The 14154-nt window shown below is 42.4% G+C and overlaps 1 protein-coding gene across 2 annotated transcripts in view; it reads left to right on the top strand.

Annotated features, from left to right (window-relative positions):
- Positions 1 to 540: 540 nt before the first annotated feature.
- The window catches only part of DNAAF9 (dynein axonemal assembly factor 9), a 78912-nt gene continuing 65298 nt past the window's right edge, over positions 541 to 14154 (top strand). The window contains exons 1-2 of one of the 2 annotated variants that reach the window (XM_064511645.1): positions 541 to 697; positions 12113 to 12192. In XM_064511645.1, coding sequence (XP_064367715.1) covers positions 594 to 697; positions 12113 to 12192 — 184 coding nt within the window. In that variant the 5' untranslated portion in view covers positions 541 to 593. The remainder of the gene's footprint in view (positions 698 to 12112; positions 12193 to 14154) is intronic. The other variant, XM_064511644.1, reaches the window with a different exon arrangement.

Below are 14154 nucleotides of genomic sequence, written 5' to 3'. Positions count from 1 at the left end.
GGGCGCCGTGCCGGGGGGGTGTTTGAAGGGGCCGGGGGACATTTTGGGGCGCCGTTCCGTGGGGGTGTTTGAAGGGGCCGGGAGACATTTTGGGGCGCAGCGGGGGGGGGGTGGCCCGGGCGAGCCCACACGGCGCGGGGGCGCGGGGGGGGGGACGGGACGCGCCCATGCGTGAAGGGGGGGAGCCGGGCGCTGCGCTGGGGGTGTGCGCGCGGGGGGGGGGGTGGTGGTAGGCGTTGGGCGAGGCCATGTCTCGGACGAGTCCATGTCTCGGGCGGGGGGGGGGCGCCAGCTGTAGCCGCCGTTGTGTTTGTGCCCAGCCGCTGTCGGCGGGAGCAAACCCTTCCAGCGCGCAGTATGTGAGGGACAAGCAAGGCCGGGCTTCCCCCTGCGCCTCTGGGGAGGCGAGGAGCTCGCGAGGCGGCGCCGACCTCTCCGGGCCCCCCCCGGGCGAGCGGTCCAGGTGGTGCGGCGCGGGCGGCCCCGCCCGGCGCGGGGCGGTGGCGGCGGCGGCGGCGGCGGAGCGGCCGCAGTGCTGGCGGCGCCGTCTCCCCCCCACCCCACCCCCGCCCCGCCGCCGCATCGCCGTCGCCATGGCGCTGTGCGCCCGCTCCGCGCTCCTCCTGGCGGCCCCGCGCCCCGCCGCGCGCCGCCCCCGCCGCGCACCCCGCGCCGGGGCCGCCGAGGCCTTCGTCAGGTAACGGGGGGAGCGGGGCTGGGCCTCTCGCGGCGGGGGGGGGCGGCGGGAGGTCTGGGCGCTGAGGGGGGCTGGGGGGGCTGACAGGGAGGATTTGAGGGTTCGGGGGGTATTGAGGGAGACTGGGGGCGTTGGGGGGCTGGTGCTGAGGGTCTGGGGGGCATTGAAGGGGCTGACAGAGGCTGGGGGCGTTGGGGGACATTGAGGGAGTCTGGGGGCGTTGGGGGGGCTGACAGGGAAGACTTGAGGATTTGGAGGGCACTGAGGGGGGCTGGGTGTGTTGGGGGGGGCTGACACGGAGGACCTCAGGATTTGGAGGGCACTGAGGGGGGCTGGGGGCGTTGGGAGGCATTGAGAGGGTTGGGGGGCATGGAGGGGGGCTGGGGCATTGAGGGGGTTGGGGGGCATGGAGGGGGGCTGGGGTGTTGGGGAGCATTGAGGGTGTCTAGGGGTGTGGGGGGCATTGGGGGGCTGGGAGTATTGGGAGACTAATGGGGAGAGGTGGGGGTCATTGAGGGGAGCTGGGGGCATGGAGGGGACTGATGGGGAGAGTCTGGGGTGCATTGAGTAGGCTGGTGCTGAGAGTCTGGGGGCATTGAAGGGGCTGACAGGGAGGGGCTGGGGGTTTTGAGGGGCATTGAGGGGGGCTGGGGGCATTGGGGACACTGACGAGACTGGGGGTGTTGAAGCTAGTTTGGGGAGAAGCTGGGGGCATTGAGGGGGGCTAGGGGCATGGGGGGCACTGACAGGGAGGGGCTGGGGGGTGCTTAGGGGTCTGGGGGCGTTGAGGGGGCTGATAGGAGCTGGGGGCATTGAGGAGACTAATGGGGAGGATCTGGGGGCATGGAGGGGTCTGAGGGGGTGGCTCTGGGGGGCATTAAGGGGGTGGGAGGTATTGAAGGGGTTGGTTGGGTTGAGTTTGGGACGTTGAGGGGTCTGGTGGTGGAGGGGGGCTGGGGGTGTTGAGGGGACCTGATGGGAGAGGCTGGGATATTTAGAGAGCTGGGGATGCTGACTGTGCTGATGGTGAAGGGACCAAGGTGTTAAGGGCATTGAGGTGGGCTGATGGGATGGGTCTGGGGTCTGAAGGGTTTGGGAGGCATTGAGGGAGGCTGAGGGGTTTGAGGGTGTTAAGGAGAGGTTTGGAGTGTATGGGGCATGAAGAAGATGGAAGTATGGAGGGGGATTGAAGGCTGGTGGGACAGGGCTGGGGCATTAAGGAGGGTGAGTGCAAGGGGCTGAGGCATTAGGAGCAGAATTTGGGGGTCTAGAGCTATGGTGGGGGAGAGGTAGCGTACTGAGAAGTTGGGGGGTAGTTAATTCTGGAGATGGTTGGAGGCTACTGGGACAGAAGCGTCAACGGCCTTGACTGGATGGAAGGCAGGGCCTGACTTGAGTTTGTGGATGTAGGGGTTGGTGAATCTTGAATAATGTGGAGGAGGGTGTGTGTGAGAGCCCATGGTTGGCTTGAGGGAGAGGGCAGAAAAGGAGATTTGGGGACCCTAGAGAGGGATGGTTGGGGGAGGTGTTACTGGGTCAAGCCAAGCTGGATTGTGATTTGGGAAGGGGAATGGGCGGGGGAAGTTGGGAGAAAGGGCTTGGGAAAGGTATGATAGCCTAATTAGGCTAGGGGTGGCAGGGGCAGAATCTTGGGATGGGTGGAGGAATTATGGAAAGAGAGGAGGGTGATGTGAATATTTGTGTGGGCACCTGCTGGTTGGCTCGTGCAGGAACTGCTTGAAGGGTATGAAGGCAATAACATTCTCTGCATTGTGGAAATATAGAGGATAGAGTTGGAGAAGAGACTGGTCATGGATACGTGTTAGATGATGATATTTGCTCTTTGGGAGAAGGTGTCGCCTCGGAAATTACTGTTAGGTTGCTAGAGCTGTACATATTTCCTTTCAAAGACTTAAGGTGCATGCGTGTGTGAGTATTAAGCTACAGTGTGTTTATTATCTAAACTGTTTGAATATTATAAAGACCAACTCATTGGCTGAGGTGCTTGATGCTTTGAATAGTTAAAGCACAATACATGGAAGTGTTCAACTGTGTAAAGTCAGATAATAGAACAACTGGGACATTGCACATAAATTGCTAAATTGCCACCGAACAATAGTCAGCCAAGCTACCAGAGAATTAAAGTGATTATATATCATTTCCAGTAAACTTCCAAATTAAAAAAAAATGTTTTAGATATGCAGTTCAAGAAAGGAGTAAAAGGGTTTTTGCCTTTTCAGAGGATATGCCTTTGAAAAGAGAAATTCTGCACTGTGTGAGAGAGAAATAAAGGTCATTCTGTGCGTTTGAAATATATGAACATGGCTGTTTTGTAATGGTTACTTTCCTTCTCTGCCTGCAGTTAGAAACTGAATTAATCGTAAGAGGGAGGAAAAAAGAGTGACCTTTTCCAAATCATTCTTTTTCTCACTGAATATATTAATCTATGTATGTTTGGAAAAAGCCTAGAATTTTTTTTTATTGCTGGAAAGTACCTCAAAATTCATGACCTTTAACAAAATATCAAGAAGTGAAAAAACAAGCTAAAAGAGAAAATGGTTTCCACTCCGGCCCCTCTAAGGGTATGAGCGATTTTGTAATCTGAGATCCTGTTTTAGAGTTGTCATGAGAACATTCAAACTCTCTGTGAACATCTGTAAGCTTTTGAGTTCCGTTGGGAGATCCAGACAGCATCTGTAATTTGGCATGTTTGTAAGAGGCATGTCATCCGTTAAATTTTTTTTCCCCTCTTCAACGTTCCTTCTTGTGCAGTTTTTTTCAGACCAGATGGAGGCAGGGAGACCAGCGCTTGCAATAAATTTCCCAAGCAGTCAGCAGATACCGGGGCAGTTAGTAAAAATAACTTAAAACAAAACAATTCATTATCCCTTCCCCCCACCCCCCCAAGTCCCAAACAGGAATGGAAAAATTATTAAGACTATATAAAGAATAGAGAAACCGCCAAAGATAACTCTTGGAGTTCTTCCACATACTTCAGAATTTTGGTCTGCCGTATGGTGTGTTGGGAACTGGCATTTACCTCTGGGACCTTAGGCGTTGTAACAACAAAAGGGAGTAAAGAATGAAAGTTTCGTAAATAAAGAGAAGATCCCTTAACTAGTAGATGAGTATTTCCTCCTAAAGGGTATGCCTTTTTAGAAGCTGATGTCATGTTTCATGTGTCTGTGGTGAGGAAGTAATGTTTTGCTTAAGAATCCACGTATTTCTGAACAAAATTTCTATTAAATGCTATGGTTAAATATCAACATTTAAACTAAATATAAACTTGTTCTCTCTGATAGGAATTTAGACCCATCTTTGCATTACGCTGTTGAAAAAGAGTCAGCAAATCCTTATTATTAGAATTACCCATGTTTGTAATATGACACAGATTAGTTGTGATTGTGTGTCTATATGGGGAAATGCAAAATTGGGTTCATTTTTATGTTTGTCTCTGCCTGTATTATCCTCTAAAACATTCTGTTTTTAATTGCATAGCAGTTCTTTTTCTACAGCTTCAGAAGAGCAGTCACTGGAGTGTTTGGGAGTGTAATGGTGCAGGGAAGAAAGAGCTGTTGTGGTTTCCCAATCATTTGGGACATTTTTGTGTTGAAAGATTAACAGTTTGTATCTTTGTGTTGCTTGCATAATTATGCTGAGGTTCAGTATCTCATAGTAGCACATTTACACCTAATTTTTAGTAAGGAAAGCAGTGCATTTTCGCTGTGCTAGGGCAGGAAAAAAAAATTCCTCCTATCTGTGGTTTTCTTATGCATAGACCTCTGCTTCTAGGTTTTTTTGTTGTATGCAAACTTTCTCTAACTTCTGCAGATAAAGTTAAAAAACACAAAAACCAAAAACACGTTTGCAGTTTGTCCTTATAGTAGGTTGGTCTGCTGAAAGTGCTACCCTAAGCTATTCAGTGCTTGTCGACGCAACGTAGTACAGAGCCCAGACTTCTTTCTGAAGGTCTCTGATCCCCTCCCACGTTGTGTAAGTGCTAACCTCATGTGAGCAGACAGTGTACTGTCCTGTGTAAAGTGTAAGATGAAGATTATAGCATCGATGAGCTGAATTAACAGTTTATCAGGCCGTTCTGAGCTATTTTAACTTGCTGAAGTACAGGGTAAAAATAAAAATAAAAAAATCCAAAATGTAAGACTGAATGTGGGTAATTTTCTACTGTAGTGGGATGTACGATGGCTTAGGGGCTGTTGAATGCTAGGCTAGGGCCAAAGTCATGAGGGAGGTGGGACTATATAGTTGATAGCAATGGAAAGGTAAAATAGTACTTGGGAGGGAAAAGTTGCCAAGGAGAGGAGGCAAGCTATTACCTTATCTCAGCTGCCAGTGGAGCTTTACGTGAAATGGCCCCTTTGTGAGTCCTGTGGCACTGTGGCTTAACTTCTGATTTGTGCTGAAGTGACAGACGCTTGCCTTGTCTTTCTGATAAGAGATTAATGACAGAGTAATTATACTTGAGCAGTTAGCCTTTCAGCCTTTCTTAAATATTGTCATTTTCTTAGGTGATACGTTTTTGCGGGGAGGGGAATCACCGACTTCTTCAGCAACGTGCTGCAATTTAAGAAAGTCTCTGCCAGTGAAAATACAGACTGGGTGTTCATAAATCAGCCTGTTAAACAGAGTGCCTCATTGCCACTTGTCTACCTGGGATATACATGTGTGCAGGTCGGGGCAATCTATCATTTGATTGCGCACGTGGAATAGCTTCTCTTGGCTTCCAATCCATTCGCTAGTGCTGAGACCTTCTGTTGTACTAAGACTGTTCTGGCGTGTATCTACTTGACACTTGCATTAAAACAGGTCCTGTTGGCGAGTTGCTTATAGTAAACAAGTGTGCTGAGTAGCTGTACTGGATACGTGGCTTACTGGCATGGGAAAAGCTGTTTGGTATCTTCCATTTCAGTGTGGCTTAGTGTCCCTAATAATTCATGGTTAATTTAGTTCTGTGACACTTGGGCCCTAGTAAGAGCATTTGGGGTAGTGCCTTTTTTGCTTTGTTTTGTTTTTGTCTTGAATAATAGAATCTTCTCATTTGTTGGTGTATTGGGTATCCAGGTGATTTTTTTTTTTCTTTTTTTTTTTTTGTTCATAGCTTTACTGCTGTTGGTGGTAGTAGCTGTGATACAGCTTTTGACCATCAGTTTCTTGATCGGAGGGTCTGATATCTGTAGCTACCAGGAGTTCTACTGGTCTTTTTGATGTCAAACTAAAGCCTTGTTACAGCACAGAGACCTATAGGCTATTTTTTCCACAAAAAGGGGAAAGTTATAAGCATGGTTATAGAAAATACAACATGAATACCTATGTGCATTCTGTAAGATAGTGCTGCTGTTCAGATGTGCTGAAGTGTCAAAAATCCTAAACCAGCTTTTATTGTGGAAACTTCACTACATAGTTCCAGACATTCAGTAAAGAGAGATTTATGACTCTTCCTGTTTCTGAAGTCTTTGAATTGCAAAGCTGAATGTTACTATCCAGTTTAACTCTAGAAGCAAAGATTTTGGTCTTGTAAAATGCACATTAAGAATTGAATTTTCTTCTCCTACATCTATTTTTAATACTTACTACTTAAAATTATTAAACATACTAAGTGGTTTTGAAGTTGTTAGATTTCCTACTTGTATTCAAATTACCTACATTCATTGTAGAGAAACTTTGAAAATATTTGGAAAATTATCTTGTTTTAAGGTGGGTAAACTGCATTGTCCTTTGTGAGTGACAAGCAGTGGAATAGAATTGTTTAATTAAAGTAAGAAGAAAGTGAGAAAGCCTCAGTGTCAGTCTTAAAGCTAGATTCTAAGTTTCAAATGTATAACTGCTTTGAAATTCCTGAGAATTTGTAACTTAGCTTGAATTCAGATTTCTGTTTTCACAAATTGGTTAAGATGGTGATAATGTCATACTGTGGGAAACGCAGGAAAATTCAGTACTCAAATGTAAGCAGACAGTAACACTGTTTCTGGTAGAAAATCTGAGGTCAGCAAAATGCCCACGAAAAATATCCTTGATTTTTTCGGGGTAGAATGGAAACAGATCTTCTGGAACCTGTAGTAGCAGTGGGCAAGTTAATTAGAAGGGAGAATTGGGGAAAAAAGTATTAGATGTTTTCTTTATCTTTCCTCTTTTGTTCTTTTTCACTTCAAATCAAATACTCAAGACACTGGTTTTAACATTAAATAGAAAGCATGAATTTATTCAATTCATTCCCTGAAGATCAATCTTGTTAATGTGAGGATTTGCACAATTTTGCCAGGGGTATCTCAGATTTTTCCCCCCTTGTTCACTGCTATCTATTAGAGCTTAACCATGTGTGGGTTTTTAAGACTGTCTGGCATTTGTGGGGGAGGAGTGTAGCATCTGCCAATACGAAGCAAAACATACTCAACTCGCTGCTCGGTGCAGCAGTGAAATTATATCCTTTGTCAGATGGATTGCACGCTAAATCACAGCTGTGGCTGTCCCAGACATATGGTAGGCTCGCCAATGGGAATCGATTGAGAATCAATAGGGGATCAATGTTAATACTGTTGCAAACAGTGGTACCACTGACTTAGAGCAACAAGAAAAGGAAGCTTGTGTATGGTGCATAGAATAAATTGAATTAGCAATATGAGATGCAAAACAAAGTAACACATTACGGAAAAATAAATAAGGCTTTATGAAATGAAATTAAAATACTGTGTGACATTCTCTTAAAATGCGTTTTTTATTTATAATTGAAAAAGGCACGGCTGTCAATATTGTCTGCGTTGGCCAGCATACATGACTTTTCTAGTGTCTGTTACTATGTTGTGACAGTCTAGATTGTTGTAAAGCAAGGTATTTTGCATAATTAGTATGAAAATGTGTGAACAGATGAGCAGTATTCCTTAGAAGTTAATGATTGTGAATTCTCTTGCTTTTTTATTTTTTTGGATCTAGTCCAAGATTAGCAGACAATAAACGACCTCAACGTATAGTTTTTTAATTGGCCTAAGCATGCTATTGCCAGCTGGTGCCCAAAGCTATGGCTGTGCCTTCTGACCTTCCCTTGTCAGCAGTCAGATCAGCTTGCTGATGCTTGAAAACAATTTTTTTTTTTTTTTAATTCCTGGGTTACAGTTCATTTGGATCAGTAGGCTGATCTGATTTGACACATGACTTCAAGACTGTTGCTGCAGCCACAACAAAGGCAGTGAGTAGGGCCAGCTGGTCCCTTGCAGTAATGTGGACTCTTGCATTGGCTTAAGCCAGTCTAGAAATCACATTGTCCATCCAAAACTACAAGCTGGAAAAACTCTCTATTAACCAACTTCAGCTCCTTATCCACTTCTAAAGTTGCCTGGTTATCTGTGGATGTTTCTGTGTATATGTTTGGAGTAGACCTACTTTAAGTTGCTTGCAGCTCGTCTTGTCTAAGTCTTATTGGAGTCCAGGAATACTGAATTTCCTTAAAAGGACTGTATTTACTTGTGTTCTTGAAAACCTCTAATGCTGATTGTCAGGATCAGGCTACTGTAAAATGAAGTTATGCTCATGTGTTTTCGTATGGGGGAAGAAAGGGTGCAGAGAAAGAGGTTACTCTTTGGTACAGCACCTTCCCCTTGAGCCTGAGGGGATTCAGAGCTACATCTTCCAGGAAAGTGTCCCAATGACCAGAGGATTACACTGATCTGTGTGGGTCGTTCTTCGTTTCTTCTCTTTGAAATTATGCTACTGTGTAAAGAGAGAAGGAATAAAATCCAGTATTCTTGCTAGGGCACTTGCTATGGAGGTGGGAGAAGTCATGGATTTTTGTTCCCAGGACTGTTTCTTTGTTTTTATCGGATGACTGTTTAGTGTGAAAATGCAAAAAAAAAGCTTGCCTTTTTTTTTCTGACTTTATACACAGTTTAGCTTGTATTGTTTAACAGCATGTAGTTAGAGTTCTAATTATTCTCTTTAGTGTTTCTGAATAACATCTTTATTCAGACACAGAAGTCTTCTGTTTTTAATGTCAGCCTTTGAATATAATGATTTATATACACTTGAAATGATGTAGAAAATATTTCTGTGAACAAGCTTTTTCAAAGACCTCCTGTTTTATAGAAGCCACTTCTTTAAATGAGGCAAGGAAAAATATTCTTCTTCTGAAGACTCTTCAATATTATTATTGGAATAAACATGTTTATGGTCATATATCTCTCCGCGAAATAATTCATGTATAATTTGACCTACACTTTTTCCTCTTATGTCAGGAGAGTCTCATGAATGAACTGTAGCATTGACATTAAACTTTGCTTGGCAAGAGTTTCTTAGCAGCTTGATCTGAGAACTTTATGTATTTTAAAGGGTATACTAAAGTTAAAATAACTTGTATTATACAGTATTTTTTTCACTAAATGCGAATTATCTTCCTTTGCAAGTTGCTTACAAGTAGTATTGCTACTTGTTTTGTCAAATTTAGTCCTGAATGTTCTTTTCCTTTAAAAATGATCAGTATATGAAAATAAAATTGACTGCGAAATGTAGTTATGTATTCATGCTGTGTGATGCATATGAGGTTTTATAGTAAAATATTTCTAACTCAAGGCTGATCTATCCTTGGCTGGAAAACTAGTTGAATTTGCCTTATGAGTTAGTTAAACACTCACAGGGACTTTTGAGTCTTGTTTCTGAGAGGAATTTATTGCAAATTTACCTCTCACGTCTTCAGTTTCTAAGCATTCACAGTATTTTTCTGATGACAGTTTCTTTTCTCATTCTGGAGCAATAGCAGGAAGATGCATCCTCTCATATGGCAAACGTTTTATTACAAGGCAGTCTGGAAGCTGCTTGTTGTGTAACTGCAGAAGTCCTTGGGCATGTTTCTTTTACCCCCTTTCAGTCTGTCCTTCAGATGGTCTTGGGAAGCATGGTTTCTCTTAAACAGTCCTTTACAGATAGGTTAAGAAGCATTTTGGTCTTGATGCATGCTTTGTCCATACACAAATTTGTTTCCTTTCTCTAGTGTTTTACAGAGAGTTGAGCAGTTCTGCATGCCTTCACCTGATCCCTAAATAACTTCACTATAAATTTATTTCCATGCTTATAAATGAAATAGAACAAATTGGTTTGTACGTGCGGTGAGAAGTTCGGGGAATTTTTCTGCTTCTGATCTTATGACGCAAGAAGTATAAAAATGTGAGCATTGTATAGCTTGCTGTAGGGGATCATCTCTTACCCGGCTAGTCCAGGGTACTGATTAATAATGGGAGGAGATCTTCTAGAACAAGGTGCAAAACCTCAAGTTAGGATGGCTGTGAGATTCTGTTTTAGGTTAGGTTTTAAAAGAGCTAATAGTTAGAAGTTGCTAAAATGTGCAGCATGAGGCTCAGACTTTCTTTCACAGAATTAGTAGCATCACATATGGACAGCAACATCTGACACTATTCACATTTATTAGGTGCCTGGGTGCTTTTCTTTTTTGCTGTCAACACCATTTTATTTAATTTCTTGTTCTGTATCTCATACTATATTAAAAGTTTTATTCATACATACCTTGGATTGTGCAGCTGATAATGCAATTTGGGAAGTTCCAGGCAAAAGGAATAATTGATGAGTTCAGAACTCAGACAACTTAACATTTCGGCATCTTAAAATGTTATCTTTATCCATTTTTGTTACCATACATGTTTGAATTGCACCTAGATTAGCTATGGTTTAAACTCTTCACATGTGGTCTGTCTTTCAGATAAAATAGAGCATGATAACTGCAATATTACTGAAAAGGTCTATTGGCTCTTTATTTGGCTTAAATAACTGAAAATAGCAATACTTGATGTTGCTTTCTTGCTTATTTGGGCAGATCATAAATTTAGCTGTGTTCAAGTTTTTCTGTAAGAGACATTTGTTTTCTACAGCTGCACAGCTCATAGTTCTATAAAGAAGAAAACACATTCATTATTATCTGCAGTGAAAATTCTTGCCTTTTGTCTGTATTAAGAAAAGCTCACAAAAGGTTGGTTAGAAGTATGAACTATGTTATTCTCAGTTTGTGTGGCTATTATACCTGAGATACAGATGCATGTTGTGCAAATATAACTTAACGCGATTTATTTTGATTATGAAAATTTTGGCAAAACTTGGTGTTTCATTTCCTTTTTAATGTAGACTATAAAATGATCATCCTTTAGGCTTACCATTTTCTCTAACTGTTCATTGTAGAGAAATTTTTCATGGTTGTAATACAGAAATTGAGAAAGATAAGACATAACCTATGAAAATGCTCTAGGTATTTCTTTGGGTACAGAAAGAAAAAATTCCTGCTTTTATGATTTGCAGGTAGTATTTTTCACTTGCAGAGTTGTTTTGGCCTTCAGTTTTCCTTTTCCCTGGAAGCTCCATAATGCAAGTTTAGCTTGTTAATTTCTTTGTAGAGAAAATTTTTCTTGAAAAGAGAGTCTTCCTGAGTTCAGCTTTTGTTATGTTAAATAGGAATATTGGCTATATATTTTCCCATTATGGAGTAAATATACTACTAGTGAATAAAGCCAGATCCAGGAAAGATCTGTAGTGCATGAAGCCTAAGTAGTTGTAGAAAAATCCACTGTTCAGTAGCCATCTAATCTCAGTGTTCACTAAAATTGATTCCTTTTTTCTGTCTGAATGTTCCCTCAGTTCTGCACTTCTGCTTATGTATACATTTGTAATAATGATGGAGTGTCGCATTTGAGTCTTCATTGTACTGTGACACCAGCAGATAACATGACGCTATTAGTCTTGAACACGGAGTTTGCTGAGACTCTGCAGGTTTGAGAGTGGGAACAGAGGTTTTTGAGAGTATAGAAACTTCTCCATGTTCTCCTGTTCTCCTCCCCACCCTTCTGCAAATATCTGGCTTTTCACTCATTTTATAGGAAGTCTGGGATATGTCTGTATTGTGCAGTTATGCGGGGTGGAAGCTGCTGGATGGAGCTGGGAGTCCTGGAACTCCCTCTTGTCTTTTTCATGCTCTTCCTGGGGTGTAGAACCTATTGCAGTCCTTTCCCTTGCCAGCTTTCTGCTTGGGCAGTCACCTCCCCCATGTTCCAGTTTTGCTTTCCAGTTTTGCTTCTATGGTAGAGAAAGGAGTGGTTCGGTGAGAGAAGAGGGAAATCTGGGCTAAAATTCTTGTGTAGAGGTTAGAGACTAACAGGGCACTTGGTTAGAAGGGATTCTTAGGGGTTCCAGTCATCTCTCAGGGCTGCGTACTTTCATGTGCTTTAGACAAAAAATAATCTGGGGAAGAAGGTTTGATATGAGATTTAAATATATTTCAAACTGAAGGTAACGGTGTCAAACTGTGTGTATTTAATTCATATAATTAAGAAAAAGACATAGATCAACACTTCAGCCTACCAAATTTGAGCACTTCAAAGCACTGTCCCTAAGGACCAATTCTTTCTTTTGCAGCTGCAGCCGCCTTCGACACATTCAGAGTATCCTGACACAGAGCAGCAAATCTCAACCTGATGGAATCCTTTGCATTTTAGGTTAGTGTTTGCTCCTTCTCTCTCTCTTTTTTTTCCTTTTGTCCTCACGGTACTGATAAAGATGCCATGAAAGATGAATGTTATCTCTTAACTCCTTCTCTGCCCCACCCTGCCAGCCTGTTTCTCAGCGAGGACAGCTATCTGATTGCTATTCTTTTCTCCCTGAATAATTCATTTGGTCTGTTTACTAATTTCAGGCAAACTTGCTAGTATAGCAGTAATGATATCAACATTCTTCCAAGCCTTATGAAAATTGAGTGGCTGGTTAGAAGAGAGAAGGAAAGATGGGGAGAACTTAACCCGTATCTATTTGGAGTAAACAGTTGGTTGTCCAGGCAGCATTTGTAGTGTAGCTGGCTATTGAAATAAAAGCTGAAAGCGGAAGGTGCATGTGCTGTGGCTGGTTCTGCCACATCGCTGGGGAAGTGGAAGGGACTGGCAGGTTCTGTGTATGTTTGTGAGACTTGGTAGGGAAGTTAGGGACCGGAGAAAAATCTGAGTGCCAAGGTTAGGGATCATGATATGCAGGGCCGTTGAGGGTGGTGTTCAGGAACAGGCTTGGTTTATAACAGATGCAGGAAAATTTTCAAGAAAAGTAGCAACCGAACTAATAAAACCTGAATTTAGAGAAAGGAATGCTTAAGACCCTTAGGAGAAATAATTCAAAATGCATTTTAAAAGTCTTATGGGAAGCCTGGGCAGCAGTTATAATTTAAATGGTGGCACATAAAGAACATGCAGTTTCAGTGCTTATTTATTTATTCTCAGGGTAGGGGGAAAGAGCGATGCAAAACAAAACTGTACATGCAGATACGCTGTAGGAAAGTAACGGGCTTTTCATACAGCTTTAGTATCGTGTGTAACAGTGAGTTTTGTTTCTAAATATATAGTTGTTATTAAGATATTATAGAAGATTTCAGGAATGACAATTGGAATACCTAGAGAATAGGATTAGAGGGTGATTATGTAGATTATGTATAACATTTAAAGATGGAAAATTTAGTGTAGCCCTAAAGAAGCTATGAGTACTAATGGGTTTTGCATTAAGAAATGATGCAATGGATAACTTGCTGCCATAGCCTGTTTTATTTTTTTGAATGGTGTAGCAAGAAAACTTGAAGAAGCTTATTGGCTGGATCATGAAAAATTGGTAAAAACACAGAACCTTATTCTATTTTGATAGATGTTGACTGTATAACAAGACTCTTTCTATTCCAACTGCTCTTTGTAATAGTTAAAGAAACCTTTTGGTTAAGTAGTAGTTTTACCAGCTAGAAGTTGTATGCGGTGACAGTGTGGCAACCTTGCAACAACACTTTAATTTTACAAGATAAAGTACTTGGTTTTGCCTTTGATGCCAGTCTAATTTTGTAAAATACAGCAAGCTGTGCCAACTCTCAATTCTCACCAGATATATGTATATAGTACTCTGACTTTTGTTAATTCTGAAGCTGCAGTAAGTCTCAAGCATAAAAGTAGTCACTCCAAATACTCCTTAAGAGATCTTGTTTCTATGGCATTAGAGAAAACGTTACATGTGAAAGGAATCCTGTTTTGTAAGCCTCAGTGTAATGTGGAGTATTTAAAACTTTGCAGAAGACCATGCCTCTTAATAAATAAGCATTTCTGTTATGGAAATGTATCAAGTGGTGTTTTTTTCATTAGACTTGTGCTTTGTACTAATCTCTTTCTGTACCCACAATAGGACTGTTGTCTAATCTGACCTATCTAATATAGGCTGTAGCATTTCCCACATAACTTCTGGTCTAGCAGCAATGTCTGTCTGTTATAAAGACATTGTCTGTCTTCAAATACAGGCTTCAGGTGACAAAGTTTAAGTATTCTCATGTCTTGAGTCTTTTTGATTTTTGTGGAAACCAGATAGTGTCCTTTACCTACATTTTTCTTCCAGTCAGTGCATGTTGTATTTCACTTTGCTAGCTTTAAGTACCTAGAGTTAAC

This window comes from Dromaius novaehollandiae, chromosome 4 (genome assembly GCF_036370855.1).
Source record: "Dromaius novaehollandiae isolate bDroNov1 chromosome 4, bDroNov1.hap1, whole genome shotgun sequence".
Taxonomy (NCBI): Eukaryota; Metazoa; Chordata; class Aves; order Casuariiformes; family Dromaiidae; genus Dromaius; species Dromaius novaehollandiae.
Note: the sequence above shows the minus strand (reverse complement) of the source record. Positions and strands in the feature narration are given on the sequence as shown.